Source organism: Pristis pectinata, chromosome 24 (genome assembly GCF_009764475.1).
Source record: "Pristis pectinata isolate sPriPec2 chromosome 24, sPriPec2.1.pri, whole genome shotgun sequence".
In the NCBI taxonomy this organism is placed as follows: Eukaryota; Metazoa; Chordata; class Chondrichthyes; order Rhinopristiformes; family Pristidae; genus Pristis; species Pristis pectinata.
The window spans coordinates 13,481,954-13,497,743 of record NC_067428.1 but is presented as its reverse complement, the minus strand read 5'-3'; the positions used below and the strand labels follow the sequence as shown (position 1 = coordinate 13,497,743).

General features: G+C 42.7%; 2 protein-coding genes across 2 annotated transcripts in view; one reads left to right on the top strand and one right to left on the bottom strand.

Moving 5' to 3' along the window:
- The window catches only part of fbn2b (fibrillin 2b), a 178,915-nt gene extending 167,535 nt beyond the window's left edge, over nt 1-11,380 (top strand). The window contains 7 exon segments of the mRNA XM_052037856.1: nt 126-248; nt 2,297-2,413; nt 3,032-3,160; nt 4,360-4,479; nt 5,276-5,507; nt 7,247-7,418; nt 8,185-11,380. Of these exon segments, the coding sequence (XP_051893816.1) occupies nt 126-248; nt 2,297-2,413; nt 3,032-3,160; nt 4,360-4,479; nt 5,276-5,507; nt 7,247-7,418; nt 8,185-8,559 (1,268 nt within the window). The 3' untranslated portion in view covers nt 8,560-11,380.
- Nucleotides 11,381-13,808: 2,428 nt separating this feature from the next.
- Nucleotides 13,809-15,790, bottom strand: part of LOC127582715 (solute carrier family 12 member 2-like) — a 23,048-nt gene continuing 21,066 nt past the window's right edge. Inside the window, exon 6 of the mRNA XM_052038276.1 lies at nt 13,809-13,817. Within this exon, the coding sequence (XP_051894236.1) occupies nt 13,809-13,817 (9 nt within the window). The remainder of the gene's footprint in view (nt 13,818-15,790) is intronic.

The following is a 15,790-nucleotide window of genomic DNA, read 5'->3' as shown; positions in this document are numbered from 1 at the left end:
AAGCTGGGACTCTGCACAGCTGGCCAGTGTCCCATTTCCATGCTGATTCCGGCAATCCTGGGTATGTGGGAGCACCAAGTGAAATTCATAACGTTAGCGCCTTCTTTCTTGTTGTTACCTCTCAGATCTCGATGAGTGTGCCCAGTCACCCAAACCGTGCAACTTCATCTGCAAGAACACAGAAGGCAGTTACCAGTGCTCTTGCCCAAGAGGCTACATCCTGCAAGAAGATGGCAAGACATGTAGAGGTAAGGGACAGAGACACTGCACCCACTGCGTCAGCACCAAATATAGTCATGGCTCTTTGAGTGGTACTTCAGAGCCGGAAGGTTATGGGCTCAAGACCCTGCCAGAAACATGAATGTTGAATCCAGGCTGACATTCCAGCACTGCTGAGGGAGTACTGCACTGAGAGAGGTGTTGTCATTGAGATGTGGAGTTAAACCAAGCCTCTGACTGCTCTTGAATGGATGTAACAGGTCCATGGAACTATTTCAAAAGGGAGTGGAGGATCTCTCCTTGGTATCCTGGCCAATGTTTACTCCTCAACCCAGATTCATTATCACTTTGCTGTGTTGGTCTTTGCTGTGCGCAAATTGATTGCTGTGTTTCCTACATTACAGTGGTGCCTACTACCCAAGATCCTACTCTGTCACAAGCTTTAGACTCCTCTTCCTCCCATATCCTAGACCCTGCTCCATCCCAAGTCCTGGACCTCACTTTATGCCGGGCCCTGGGCCATCCTCCATTCCAAGCCATGGACCTGATTTCATCTCAAACCCTAGATCCTGTCCCATTCCTACTCATTCTGAGGCCCTGGCCTAGGAGTTCAGTTGCATGGCACTTGTTTTGAAACATTACAGATTAAATTACAACATAAAATTTAAATCTTTAGATGTCTTAGAGTGCACATAGTACATAATGATACTTTGATTCATAGAAAGTAATGTCATAGGAGACCATTCAGCCCATCACATCCATGACAGCCAAAATTAAGCCACTTAATTACTCCCACTTCCCAGCTGTCAATCCTTAGAGATGCTCAGCCATGTACCTGTTAAGTAGGATGTGGGCTTCTGCCTCATTGCTTTTTCAACAAGTAAGTTCCAAATCTAAATTTTCTTTAGGTAAACTCCTTAGCACCTCTCTAACACGTCCACTAATTTATATAAGGCAACGATGTTGACCTCTCAAGGAGAAAAGGTCCTTCTTGTTCACCCTGTCCAGGCCTCTTGTAAATTTATACACCTCAATTAAATCTTCTCTCACCCTTTTGTTCCAAAGTAAAACAACCCCACCATAGTCATTCTCTCCTCCTACTGCCACATCATTTTCCCTCTTGGTCACTTCCTGGGCCCCTGACCATCCAAGATGCCTCGGTGACTAGTATGTCTGGAACAGGCGCCAGCTCCCAGCTCTTTGCTGCTGTCTTGCTTCCCGTACTGAGCACTGACACCGAGCCATGGCTGCATTCAGTGTAAGCTTACCTTTGAGGCGCAGCTATGACATGAATGAGCAGTTGATTCCGGCGCTCTGCAGAACTTCTGAAATTACTCACTTTTCCTTCAGACCAGTGGCAAAAACATTGCTCAGATCTTTGGGTGAGGTGTGGATATACTAACCACACACTCAAGGCACTGGGATGTTAGCACAACCCTCCTGCCCTCCCCTCCTGCCACACATTGTGCCATTTTAATGTATGTTTATATAGGCTTTTGAATTGCTACAACGTTAAAACATCTGTTTGCCTATTATAAACTCTCTCCTATTCTTCCTAGATACTCCTCAATGTTGGGAAATTGAAATTTCATTCTTCAACCCACTGCCAGCTAAAATACCCAAACACCACGGTTAACATGTCTATCAATTGCAATTCAGTTTCTCAACAGATTTCATAGTGTCAATTGGACCTGAATATAGGAATGTGGGAATAGGAGCAGACCATTTGGCCCTTCAAGCCTGTTCCATTTTAAAATGGGGTCATAGCAGACAAGCTAGTTGGTAGTATAGTTGCCTACTGTAAATTAACCCTAGTGTAGGTGGGTCATAGGAGAATCAGGGAGTATTGATAGGCATGTGGGAGAGACTAAGTTACTGGGAATTAAGTGGGGTTATAAGTGGGATTGCTGAGAGCCAGCCTGGACTCAATGGACCAAATGCTTTCCTTCATAAGAGAGTATGAGAAAATGTGCCCTCACCTCATATCTCCTCTATCCCACTGCACATCCTCCAGAGTTATTTATAGTTAACATCTCTTGGAATTATTCCAAGTTTATTTCCTGTGGTTCCTCCATAGACCTTGATGAATGTTCCACCAAACAGCACAATTGTCAGTTCCTGTGTGTTAACACAATTGGATCCTTCACATGCAAGTGCCCACCAGGTTTCACACAGCACCACACGTCATGCATTGGTGAGTAAACCTCAGCAGTTTCAAAGGTCAGTCATGTTCTCTGAATTACTTCCAAACCTGGATTAATTTATGTTTGAACTAGCTAGGATGGATCAGGTCTGAATTATTCCATGTGAATCTGGTGCCAATTGGCAAATGAGTGACATCATGAGGAATTCTAATGTGGAATATAAATTATCCTCATAAATAGAGTGAAGCTCCATTTGGTGGGTGATAATTGCCCTGCCACCAGTGAAGGTTGAGTGGGTAAATGCCCTGTCCTGTATGGATTGGGTGGGTAAATATCCTGCCACCAGTGAGGGTTGGGTTGGCAAACGCCCTGTTCGGTGTGGTTTGGGTAGCAATGTGCACACCAGTGTGGTACAGACACACCTAGATCAGGAATGTTACTGAATTAATTGCCCCAAACTGAGAAACTGAAAGGCTACAATTAGCCTCACTACTTTCTGCTCCATATCACTTCACACTGAGTGTTGCAGGTTATGCACATGTATATTTGAACAATGGTTCAGACAGAATCAAGCATGGTGTTAAACCTTACAATTCCCCCCCATCCAGTAGGATTTACTAGTTAGTTAGCAAGACATACAGGCAATTAACTTTTTCTCTTGTTGTCAGACAATAATGAATGCATGGGTCAGACCCCAGTCTGTGGTTCCAAGGGCACATGCCAGAATACACCCGGAAGTTTCAGCTGTGATTGCCAGAAAGGATTTTTATTGGATGAAACTGGTTTCAACTGTGAAGGTATGGATGTGTAGAAATTTGGTTTAATTTTGTTTTGGTGTGCTAAACATGTGTTTAGGTGATGCATGCTCAGATCTCCCTGAAGGAGTTCATGAAGCTGGGCAAAAATTGGCCAAAGCAGCTCTGTAACACATTGCACGGACAACCAGGACCGGTGTATTTCCATCTGGATCATTGCCACATTGACTGCTGGGAAATGAGTCAACACTTAAAGAACTCACCCCATGGCAGCAACAGAAAAGACTGCCATGGAGGTGAGGCTCTAATTTCTGCTGGCAGTGGGGGAAGTGTGTGCCTTGCAACCCGTGACATCAATGGGCATGTGGCTGACGCTGGGCAAATGTCACTCGGCTGAGATGAATCTCACACAAAGGTCCCAGGCCAATTTCCTGATGGCTATGATTTTAGTCAGGAAAACCATGTGCAAATGGTGTGAATTATTATTGCCCACGGAGGCACTGTTAACAGTCTCTTTTGAATGTTAAACATTTTCATTTTTATGACTACCTCTTTCATTTCTTGAGTAGAATATTTCTAAAATCTTTATTGGTTAAATTTATATAACTTATTTATGAAGAATTTCCTGAGATACATTTTTTTTTTGAGTCCTTGTGCCTTAATTTTTTATATTGGCTTGGAAATTCTGGAACCACAACCTCTTGGTTGGACTCCCATCCATTGATCCTCATTCTAAGCCTGTTCTCATTTCTAGTTTCATCCCACCAGTTCCACTTTTAGGCAGGCCTGCTTCACCACTCTTCCATTTGTCACAGGCGGGTGGTGGAAACCAGGTGTCATGAGGTTCTCCTCCAAATTCCTCCCGCATCCCTCCTTGCAAAAAAAAGCCCAAATGTGCTTGCAGTTTACTAGTGGCAAAACACTCAACTTCAAAATCTTCAAATATTATTGTTTAAAGGACTATTAAAGGAACATTGAGAAAACAATGCCAATGACACGTTATCACAAAATGATTTCCTCCATTAGGGTACAAATGACAGTGACCCAATGATTGTGGATGGGAGGTCCTTGTTGAGTTGGTGATTAAGGTCCAAGCCTCCTGTCTTTAAGCCTCTAATGGGTTTCAGACTGCATTTTTGGTCCCCTGGGATAACTGTCAGTTCAGATCAGATCTGCTTCATTCTGGCTGAAAATCGAATCTTCCACGCTATCTCACGAGCTACTTACTCTCCGACCCACAGATGTTGATGAATGTGACGGGAACCACCGCTGTCAGCATGGCTGCCAGAACATGTTGGGTGGATACAGATGCAGCTGTCCTCAAGGCTACATGCAGCACTACCAGTGGAACCAATGTGTGGGCAAGTATTGAAACTCTTGGGGTTAAAATGTTGCAGAAGATTCTGTTGTTATTGAAACAGAGAAAGTGGGGCCCTTCATCTTAACCTGCCATTGGTATAATCTTGGCAAACCTGGCACAGAGAGAGAGAGCTTAGACCCAAGTGTCAATTAATAAACAGCACTGAAACACAATCATACCTTGTGATTAATTTCCACTAAGGCTGAAACAGCGAGTCACCGATCATGGTGAAATGAAGTGAAATATTGACCCAAGATGAATAACTGTAAGCAGAAATAAAAATTTTCTTACCCCTTCAGCCTCAGAGAGCTGCGTGGCACAGTCAGGAGAGAAGAGAGATCGGAAGCAAGTAGTTTGAAAGCAAATCACTTAGATTGAAGTTCAGGCCCTTTGAACCAGGATGAGGATAATCTTACCTCCAGCTTCTGCAAAGACTAGTTGCACTTGTAGTACTGATCAATCCCTTGTCTCTACAGACACAGCTGGCCTTAGCTGAGGCAGCTACAGAGGCACTGCAAATGACTTCCATGCCCTGGGCTAGGGAGCAGTGATGTTCTGCTATGATTCCTGCCCTTTCCAGTCTAAAAACCCTTGCTTGAAAATTCATTCAAGTGGACATTGCACAATTGATTCTGAATCATATTCTCCCACAGTTGAATAGGGTATTATTAAAGACTGGATGCCTGGGCTAATCCCAGGTATCAGCTGTACTCATGGCACTATACCCCAGCAAGTGTCAGTATTGTCATGAGGGGAGCAAAGTGGATGTTTCTCACTAATCTCTCTTTATTTTTCAGATGAGAATGAATGCAGTAATCCCAGTGCCTGTGGTGCAGCTTCCTGTTACAACACACTGGGCAGCTATAAATGCCTCTGTCCTTCTGGGTTTGACTTTGACCAGTATGCTGGGGGATGTCAGGATGTGAATGAATGCTCATCTTCAGGAAACCCCTGCTCTTATGGCTGCTCCAACACAGAAGGTGGCTACCTCTGTGGCTGCCCAGGGGGCTACTTCAGGGTGGGCCAAGGGTAAGTAACAAGTCAATGACCTTCTTCTGAACCTGAAGCTTGGAGCAGTTGAAGAAATTTGGAGGGGGGGGAGGTAAGATTAGACAGACAAATAAGATTTTCAAAACCTCAAAATAAATTGAGATTTAATCGGATATTTTGGACAGTTCTTGCTACAGGTTCAGCCCTGTATATGCTTGCATGTATCTAACACTTACACTCTTCCTCCAGCACAAGTACCCATTTTATTGTTAATAGGAGGTACCAAAGGGAGAATCTCAGCTTGTCCATCACAGAGCCAAGAGCTGGGTATTGTTTGGGGAATGAGGCTTTCTTTGCATACCTCTTGTCTATTCAGAGGAACCCCACTGGTTCATAACGTGACCTCAATAAATGAGGACAGTGGCTGTCAGAATGAAGTAATATAAATGGCTAAGCACGTTATTAATGCTTGGCAAGATAGCACACACCCTGCGTCAAAGGTGTTGTGGGATAGATATGCAACGATGTGCTGAGCATTGGCTAACATTGACCCTGGTGATTGGAAGGTTGCAAACATTATGGCAATATTTAAATTTGAGCTAACCATCCACAAACAAATGAATGAACTGCCTAAGCCTTGTTCCGCAACTCCCTCCCCAGCTTCCTTCCTCCTTCTTGCACTCCTTCTTTATGAAGTTCATTAGGCCCTACCTCTGACAAAATGTCTGGTCACCTACCCTAGTCCTAATATCTACTTTTGGCGGCAGTCATTTTGTCTGATTATGCCCCTGTGAGAGGTGAATTAGAGGGAGTATGGGTTCTGTTATGTTAAAGGTGCTATATAAATGCAAGTTGTTGATGCTGGCCTTAAATCAATATTAGCAAATTAATGGAAAAATAGTAACCTAGTACAGGCAACTCCCGCATTATAGCCATTGGAGTAATGGAAATTCACCCTTACAGAATTCACAAATCACTACCAAAAATTTGAGACGCAGAATAAAATTCACTCTCATAGAATTTATGTGGAAAAACGAGTAAATAAATAAACACAATTTTTAAAACCTCTTGCACTTCCTGATGCATGCACAGATAATGCAGCTTCGTGTTACAGAAAATCATGATATGGACCATTTTCTAGGAGTGCAACCACTCCCCAGCTCCCATAACATGGACAGAGCTAGCTAACGGAGTCAATAACCAATCCTTCCTGGGCACCATCTGTCAATCCTTGCATTCCTGCTCATAATCCACATTCATTCTCACTAACCTCCCTTTCCTTTTTAGGAGCCTCCAGCTTGCAATTGCTTCCTGCTTCATGCCCATCCCTGCTGAAATTCCTCGTTCAATCATTAGTGAGGTCCCCTCTTGTGACTGTACGGAGGGAAAATCTAAAATTTTACGGCCAGATTCAAAGGGTATAAATTCAAATTCCTGATTTTTATCATGGTAGATTGTGTGCACTGGAGAGATGACCTTCAATAATAGGAGTGTTATAAGGATAGGCTTCAATAGAACTAGAGGGATGGGCCTCAGTGTTAAAATTCCAGTACTGGAGCGAGCTGTTTCAATGTCAGGATGGGGCTATTAGTGAAATGGGTTTTAATGCAAGGGTTGATGTATGAGAGGTGACCTTTGCCCACAGAACTGTATCCCAGTTGGTGTTTCTAGGAGGGAGTTGCATGTAAAGTCTAAAGTGTAATTGTTGTAATTAGTATGTTTAGAATTTGCACTTATTATGTTTTGTGATTGTGTGCTGCCGTTGAATTTCTGGTCAGACATTGTATATCTGGAATGGGATTCGGGAATGGCCACTATCTGCCTGTGGAGGAGGAGGATGTGGCAGAAGAGAACGTGCTGTCCCCTGAGACGTGTTATGAGTGTAAGATCAATGGCTATCCCAAGAGAGGCAGGCACCGGAGGAGCACAAATGGCACTGAATCCCATGAGGTAATTTGGCGAAACATACAGCATGAGAATGGCATTTGTTATTTATGCACTTTACCCCAGGTACTTAAGTGAATTATAGCTGCTGATGTATGAGCCAGTCTGTGCATTGTATGATCACAAGACAGTATAAGTGAATGGCTCATTAGTCAAGTTTTTGGTGGCATTGTTTGAAGAAGGAATGTGGGTTGGGCATCAGAACTTCTTTACCTCAATAGGGCCAGTGGGATGAATGGGCAGACTGGACCTTAACTTCCATCCTGGTTGATTTGTGAACCGAATGTAATGTAAACTTCCAACTGAGGGACTTCTGAGTCAGTCAACCACTGCAGATTGACACAGAATTCTTTTGGACATCAGGGACTAAAATCAGGAACTAAAATCAGGAATAAGAGCTAAGGAAATGTCCAGATGTTTTAATTAAAATTTTCAAAATGATGAAAGAATTTAGAGTATCGATCACTGTCATGAAAAGTTCAAATCCTAGGGATCCCAACTTTATAACAAGGAGTAATCAGGGTGTTTCTATTTAATTCAAAGAGTCATTGAGTTATGGAATAAACTTCCAGAAGACTGTATTAACGTGGTCAATATCTATGGCAACAACAGATACACAGCTGTCCTTTTGAAGAGAAAACCTGTCGAGCAAATGGTAAAATGGGCACAGGTTACATTGGCCTGACTGGTTGTACCTACTTATTTATTTCTTGGAAATGCCAAAAGCTATCCCTTAAAAGCAGGTTAATTGAGGTTATTTTTTAAACAACAGAATCACAAGATTAGTCTGGCCAGCTTGGACATCGATGCGCCGATCCCATTGAATGTGAATATCTCAGACATGGGAATCCATGATCATATTATGGAATTCCTGCCCGCCATCGAGCCCCTGGAAAACCATGTGCGTTACATCATCACTGGTGGGAATGAAGCCAGCTTCTTCCGGATCCACCAGAAAAATGGACTCAGTTACCTCCATCTAAGCCGCAAAAAGGCCATCCGAGGAAAGTACACACTGGAGGTTTCCAGTTTGCCTCTGTACAGGAAGAAAGAACTCCTGAAGCTAGAAGATGAGAATGACGTTGACTACCTCATGGGTGATATTGGTGAGGCCCTTCGAATGAAGCTTCAAATTCATCTTCTCTGATGTTCTTATTTTGTCTCTCTTGGTGGGGTAAAAACCCATTTTAAATAGCACCTCAGCACCAATCTGTCAGCATGATACTTTATGATGGGATAGTGGGCTGTGTCAGCTCAACAAAGTCTTTACACAATATTCCTATTCATATAGGCAACATACCAGGCCAAAACAACATCTGCACTGTCACAATTTCATACATGCCACAGATTATCAGACACCATTTGAGAAAGGCCAATTAATATTTAAGATTAAGGTTGGGAGTATCCCTGTGCTCAACCAGTTTTCCTTTTGAAATATAGTGATCTAAATTAGAGAGTATTTAATGATGGATTCAACTATACTGAAGTAAAATAAACACAGACGATTGGAGCATTAGTGAGATCAGATGTCAGCAGCTTTGGGAGAATAGGTGCTACTGAGTCAGAGTTAGGAATTTGCTTTGTATTTAGAGATCAATAAATTAGTTATTAAAATGTTATGCAAACATAATGTCATTATGACTGATTTGAAAAAAGAAATTTAGAGAGAATCTAGATAGTTTCTACTCCAGGCACTGGTCAATTCTGATGTCAGTAATTCCCTGCCCTCGTTTTAGTCTGAGAACTGCAGACAAATCCAGTTCCTATAAATTGGCATTTTTGCCAAATTATGATTTTTGGGAATAGTACATCAAACCCGAATACTCTGAACAGAGCAAATTATTTGCAAAATTGTTGCCAAAGGAAGCAGACAGCAGACCGCTAGTTTATCGTGAAGATTTTTGATTAAACCAACTACCCATTAGTTATTGAACAATACAGGCCAGTGAAGTCAGAGAACCAGAAAGAGGTGAAGTATTTCCATCTTAATTTTGTATCACGTTAACTTTATATCAACAGGAAATGAAAGGCAACTTTTCTTTATTACTCTTTAACATTAAGCGCTCAATAATTGCCAGCCCCTTGTAAAGGCAGCTGGGGTGAAAGGTGTTTATAATGCTTCACTGAGTTGGGATTAACTAAAAAAAGTCACAGTATTGTCAGGAATTAAGAATGATTGCATATCAGAGGAGTTTGTCCAACTGCCTGTGACATTGTTGCACAAGCATGGCACCATATCCCACCAACCAATACAAGTGAGAAACCCATTCCCAGTAAACAGTATCAGTATTAAAGAGTCTTAAGAAATGTTGACAACCAATGGATTCAGGATTCCCACAGGGACTTGATCTTCTGGGAATCTCTATGTTCATTCCAAATGAAAGAAAGCTGAGGCTCCCTCAGTACTTTGTTCCACATACATTGTGAGAGGTTGGCTGGTGTGACTACCATATGCCAGCTGTTCTTCCTGCCCATTGAAGTGTCCTCATTACAGCAAACACTAGGACGAGGCATAATCCTAATTCTAGGCCTTTTATACCAGTGTACAATGCTCCCATTTTACCTACCTTCATTTGAGATGTGTGGACTTGGGCAGAGTCCAACAACTCTGGGGGATTCATGAGAGAACGAGGTTCCTACATATATTTAAAATTATGTGTATGGAATTGCTTTATAGGAAGACTGACTGTCAAATGAGCATCATCTCCCTCTCATTGACCAACAGCAATCAAACTGACTCCCTTGTCACCCTGCAGGGATTGGCCCCTAAACTCATCAACCAGCAGAGATAAGATTGGCTATATGGAATCATGAAGCAAAGCAAATGAGGCACAGGATCAGCCATAATCTTATTCCGTGCCACAGCTAGCACAAGAGGCATTGTGCCTACTCGTGCTTTTATTTCTTATATCCTTCTGCTCCTTTTCCTCTTACTCTACAATGAGAGGGTTAATCTCTTATTTTACCTCCCAGTGGTGATGGATGTGGCCCTGGCCTGCTCCCCAAAAGAACTGTCCCAGCCCTATCATTTTTGGAATCTTGTCCAGCAGGAGAACAAAATCTGTTGAGTGTGTCAGTTCTCACATAAAACAGTGTGCGGTTGAGACATGGAATTATGGAAGGGAGCTATTAGAAGCACCTAGATGATTACATGCATTATATGCAACCATTCTGCATACAGGAAAATGATCCACCAACCCCAGATTCATGTTCTTTTGAAGGGGAAGCAAATGAAAATTATATTTCTCTCTTTCTACATTACATATATATTATGTAAAGACTCATCAACCAGGAAAGACTGAAACTGAAGTGGGGAACTATATCCAACTGTCACTGGGCAAAGCTCTGGGGGTGGGCTATGTAGTCACCAATAGCCACCATTCCCCTACACAGATTCAGGGTTCCAAGACAATCTATCTTAATCACTTTTGCTTCGAAACAACAGCAGGTAAACCAAAAATATGGAGAACTGGACATTGAAATTTCTTCTTAATAGAAGCCCAGACAAGTCTCAGTGGATATTGTTCTTGTAGTCTTGTGTCATGGCTACTTGTTTCTGAAAGATGTTGAACAAATGATCCTAGGTAGTTTTATTTCACTGACCCGAAATTAAGCAGTCTGGGAGTGAATGTTTCAACAGAGTATTTCAGGTAACTGGTAACATAGTTTTTGTGTTTGAAATATGGCAGCTTTACCAGAATCATAATAGCACAGCGGATGGCCACCCAGCTCATTGTGCCTGAGCCAGCTCTGTCACTTAGCAATTACAGCAGGGAGAATGCTTCTTGTTTTTTTTTAAACCCCCAAATTGAGTTTAAATGGATGATATAGGAATAATTCCTCTGGTCACTGATTTGAAATTAACTTGTAACTTTGAACTTCTTTGTGTTTAAAGTCCAGGACATCCTCACACTTGCAGTAATTTGACAGAGTGAGCAGGGGAATCATTCACTCATCTTGTATTCCTCCACCACCCTCCCTCCCCACCCCCCCCCCACACCCACCCCACCCCCCCACACCCACCCCACCCCCCCACACCCACCCCCCCACCCACACCCCCCCCACCACCCACCACCCACCCCCCACCCACCCCCCCCCCACCCCCCCACCCACCCCACCCACCCCCCCCCACACCCCCCACACCCCCCCCCCCACCCCACCCACCCCCCCACACCCCCCCACACCCCCACCCCACCCACCCCCCCACACCCCCCACACCCCCACCCCACCCACCCCCCCCCACACCCCCCCCACACCCCCCACACCCCCCCACCCCCACCCCCCACACCCCCCCACCCCCACCCCCCACACCCCCCCACCCCCACCCCCCACACCCACCCCCCCACACCCACCACCCCCCCCACACCCACCCACCCCCCCCCCACGCCCCCACCCACCCCCCACCCCCCCACCCACCCCCCACTTCACTTTCTCATCCATAGAGATTAAATACTCAAGTTACTCTTAACCTCTTTAAATGATTCCGCATGGATATGGCACAGTGCAGGCAAGTTACTGTTTCATTAAGGTGCTAATGTTAAAGGAATTACACATTCAACCTCAGACTACCTGAAGTCCTGTTGTTCAGTAGTGCAATTGACCTTACAATGGTGCTAGTATCGAAATTCAGGGTTCCTGCACTATCCATCCCATTTTATATTTATGTATAACCGACATTTTGTACTGTTTGTCAAAATATTTTTTGTGAGCTCATATCTTGTAGCTTTTTTTTGTAAACAGCCACTTCATGTAAAATAGAGGACGTGTTTATACTGTAATCATCTAGTGACAAACTTGAAAAACAACTTTTTTTATTGTAAACTTGTAATACTGTATACAGATTTTTCTACTGCAGAGGGTTATGAATATAGTAATTCTGCCTAAACACTGGACCCTCACCATCTGTTGACCATTCTGAACTTTGTATTAACGATGTGAAGCCTGGACTGCCAAATAATGAAGTACTGTTACACTACAGGCCCAAGTCAGCCTCACTGTGTTCTGGTGTCATCATTTGGTGCATTGGGTGGGGGGGGAGGGGGGGGGGTGGTTGGAGAAAGCAGAGCTTAACAAATCTACCTGGGGCATTAGATTTGTATCAAGAGACATGCTCAACAATAAAAAGGATTATTTTAGGTTACATTTTCTGCCTCCACTGTGATTTGCCCCAGAGCTGAGACAGATAAAGGTTCTATTTGAAGACATCAACATCGTGACTTTGTCCAAGGAAGCTGGAGCTAATTATCTTTTGGTGATGGGCTCCTAGGGATTAGACCCTTACCCAGTTAGCCTATATGCAACTCCTGACTGTACAATTGAGTGCACATGAAATAGCCTGGCAAACCTCTCAGTTGATAGGCAGTTAAGGGGATGAGTATTAAGTACTGGCAGGTCCATGTCTTACAATAAATTAAAAACTAAAACATATACAGACTTAACTTTATACTCAAAAGATGGTAAAGTTATTTCATTTTACTCTGCTAAAAAAAATTTCATTGCACAAAGGCAGACAATTTAAATAAGTTGTGGTACTGCAGCCTTTGGTGTTGCAACTTATAGGAAGGGATTTTGCAAAAACTTAAAACGTCATCAACTTCCAGTAAGGAAGGGAGAAAACTTTATTCCACGAGCACATGGCATTCTTTGAACCTGTACAATACACGACCTTTTGGTCACAATAGTCAAGTCTGATTGTTTCCTCACTCAGTGACCATAACTCATGGGGGTTCATTGGATTGTGATCAGGGTGATAGCTCAGGCTAGGCTGGGACATTGAGCTAATTTTAATGTGATTACCAGAATGCAATTGAGACCAAGCTTCTCGTGGTCACTAGGGGAAATAAAGCATATCATGATCATGATATCTGCAAACCACTTCAAAATTGTTTACCCAACTTCCACCAGACCTCCCTCTCACTCAGGAAATAGGAAGCAGCCAAACATCAAATACAACTTTTTTATTCACTATTGAAGTCAAGATCTTCAATCAATGCTCATCAAGCAGATCATTCCATCAGGCCATAGAGTGAACTTATAGCAAGAAACACAACTACAAGAAAAATCAACATGTTACATCTTTCCTCCAGCTCCAGGACTTATTAATATCTAACAGATTTTCTTTCTGGAATTAAAATCTAGTATCAGAAATGATAACCATGAGGCTTGTCATAAAGCTCATCTAGTGTAATTTAAGGCAATATGCAAATTAAAGGCAATAAAGTATTCAATGCTCCAAACATGATCCACAGTACCTCAAGCCCAGCATTAGTTTTGTCATTAAATATTTAGTTCATCCTGGTTAAAATAGGAAGAGCCTCATGAAAAGCATTTTCTGTTCCTGCTGACAGGAATTAATTGCAGTCAGCAATCAGTTTCAAAAATGTCAGAAAGTTTGCCTCAAATCATCTGCAAGGGAATAGAAACTGAAGCCAATGGAGCACATCAGGTGCAGGAGGTGTGCAAGATGCAAACATCTCTGGATTCAACTCGATTCCTTTCTGCCAAGTCAGATATTCAATTAAAATAAAGCACAGAGGATGGACAGAATTTCGTACGACTCATTTCACTAGCCTTACCTTGCAGGTTGGATCAGATGGTGTCCTTTCATGTAATACAATTTATCCCTGAAAATTCTAACAGTGCTCCACGATTAATTTGGGATTATTGTTGGTGCAAAGTCAAAATGTTATTTTACGTAACAGTAATGCACACCAATCCAATCCAAATTTAAGTCACAGAAAGCCTCAAGCGGGCACTGTAGGTTTCCCATCTAGGAATCTCCAAGTGTGACCACAGACATGGAAGAAAGACAGGGATTGGAGTAATCACTCCCCAAACATTAATGGTCACCCAGGTAAGGAGGAGGTCCTCCAACTTGCTTACTCATCTCCTTGCAAGATGGTCACAGACCAAAAGCCTAGGGCAAAACTTCAGCCAGAAATTGAGGAGCAACCCTTTCAACTTGCAGAAGAGAAGCAACAACCACTCACAATCAATTCATTAATGAGACATGAACTCATCTAGGCCCTGAAAAGGCTCCGAGTTTGTGATCATAACAAAAGACATATTGGACTGCACTGGTGATGAGGGCCTGATTTCTCCCTGATAACTCAAGTGCACTAAAGCTGATTAAAATATAGAAGTTAACAACAGACAAAGGTGATTCAACACAGCAAGTCCATGGCAGCTGAAGAAGTGATTTCTAGTGTAAGCACAAGTTAAAGTTTTTGGTCCAAATCCTGTAGGTCACACTTGTCAAGTATTCATCCAAATGTTTTTCTTAAATCTGATGAGAGTTTCTGCCTCCACCTTCTCCCATCCAGTCAGTGAGTTCCAAAATCCTACCACACTTCAGGTGCAAATATCACCCCTCAAATTCTATCACAGAATCAAAACTTAAGGCACAAAAGGAGGCTATTTTGCTTATTGTGACCATGCCAAAATCCACTTCCATTGGCTTGGAAGTGGATTCCCTCCACTTCTTGCTGCTTTTTCATATCGATTCTAGCTCTTCCAGTCTTCATCCAGGTGCTCTTTAAATGTGGTGAATTTCTGTCTCCACCACCCTGTCAGGCACTGAGTTCCAGATCCCCACCACTCATTTAATGATAGCTTTTTTGCAATGTTCCTCCAATCATTTAACCAATTAATTTAAATCTAAGCCCCTTCATTACTGACCTCTCTACTAAAGGAAACAGCTGCTTTGAGGTTACCCTGTTCAGGCCTATTACTATATTATACAGATGAAGTTTATCTTCCTTCAACCTCTTCCATTCCAAAGACAATTCCAACTTAACAAATCATTCCTCGACTAAAGTCTTTCAACTTGTTAATCTCTTCTATACGCTCTAGTGCTTTTATATCCTTCCAGTTATATATGCAGTACTCCAGCTCTGCCCTAACTTGTGTTTTATAGAGTCCTGGCATGATGTCCTGCTCTTACATTTTATATCCACCTTCATCTATTCAGATACCTCCAAGAACCTATGAACATGCACTCAGCTCCCTTGGTTTCTCTACTTTTCTAATGTCTACCATTTATTCAAATGTGTTAGGACAACCTAGCTTGAAATATTTGCCATTTTCCTTCTCACCTGACCCATTTATTGCCATCTCCCTGCAGTACAGTTTTCTTCCTCACTTTCAAGCACACAGTCCACACACTTGGCCACACTGTAAAGTCCAATATAAAATTAAATGGAAGACTACTAAAAACAAGATACATAAGCACTGCAACCTCCCCTCCAGTCACTAAACCAGCCATCAACAATCACCCTTTGCTTTCTGCCAATGAATCAATTTTCACTCCAATTTGTCATCTTCAGTTGGATCCCATGGGCTTTAATCTTTCTGACCAGTCTGCCTTATAGAACTTTGTC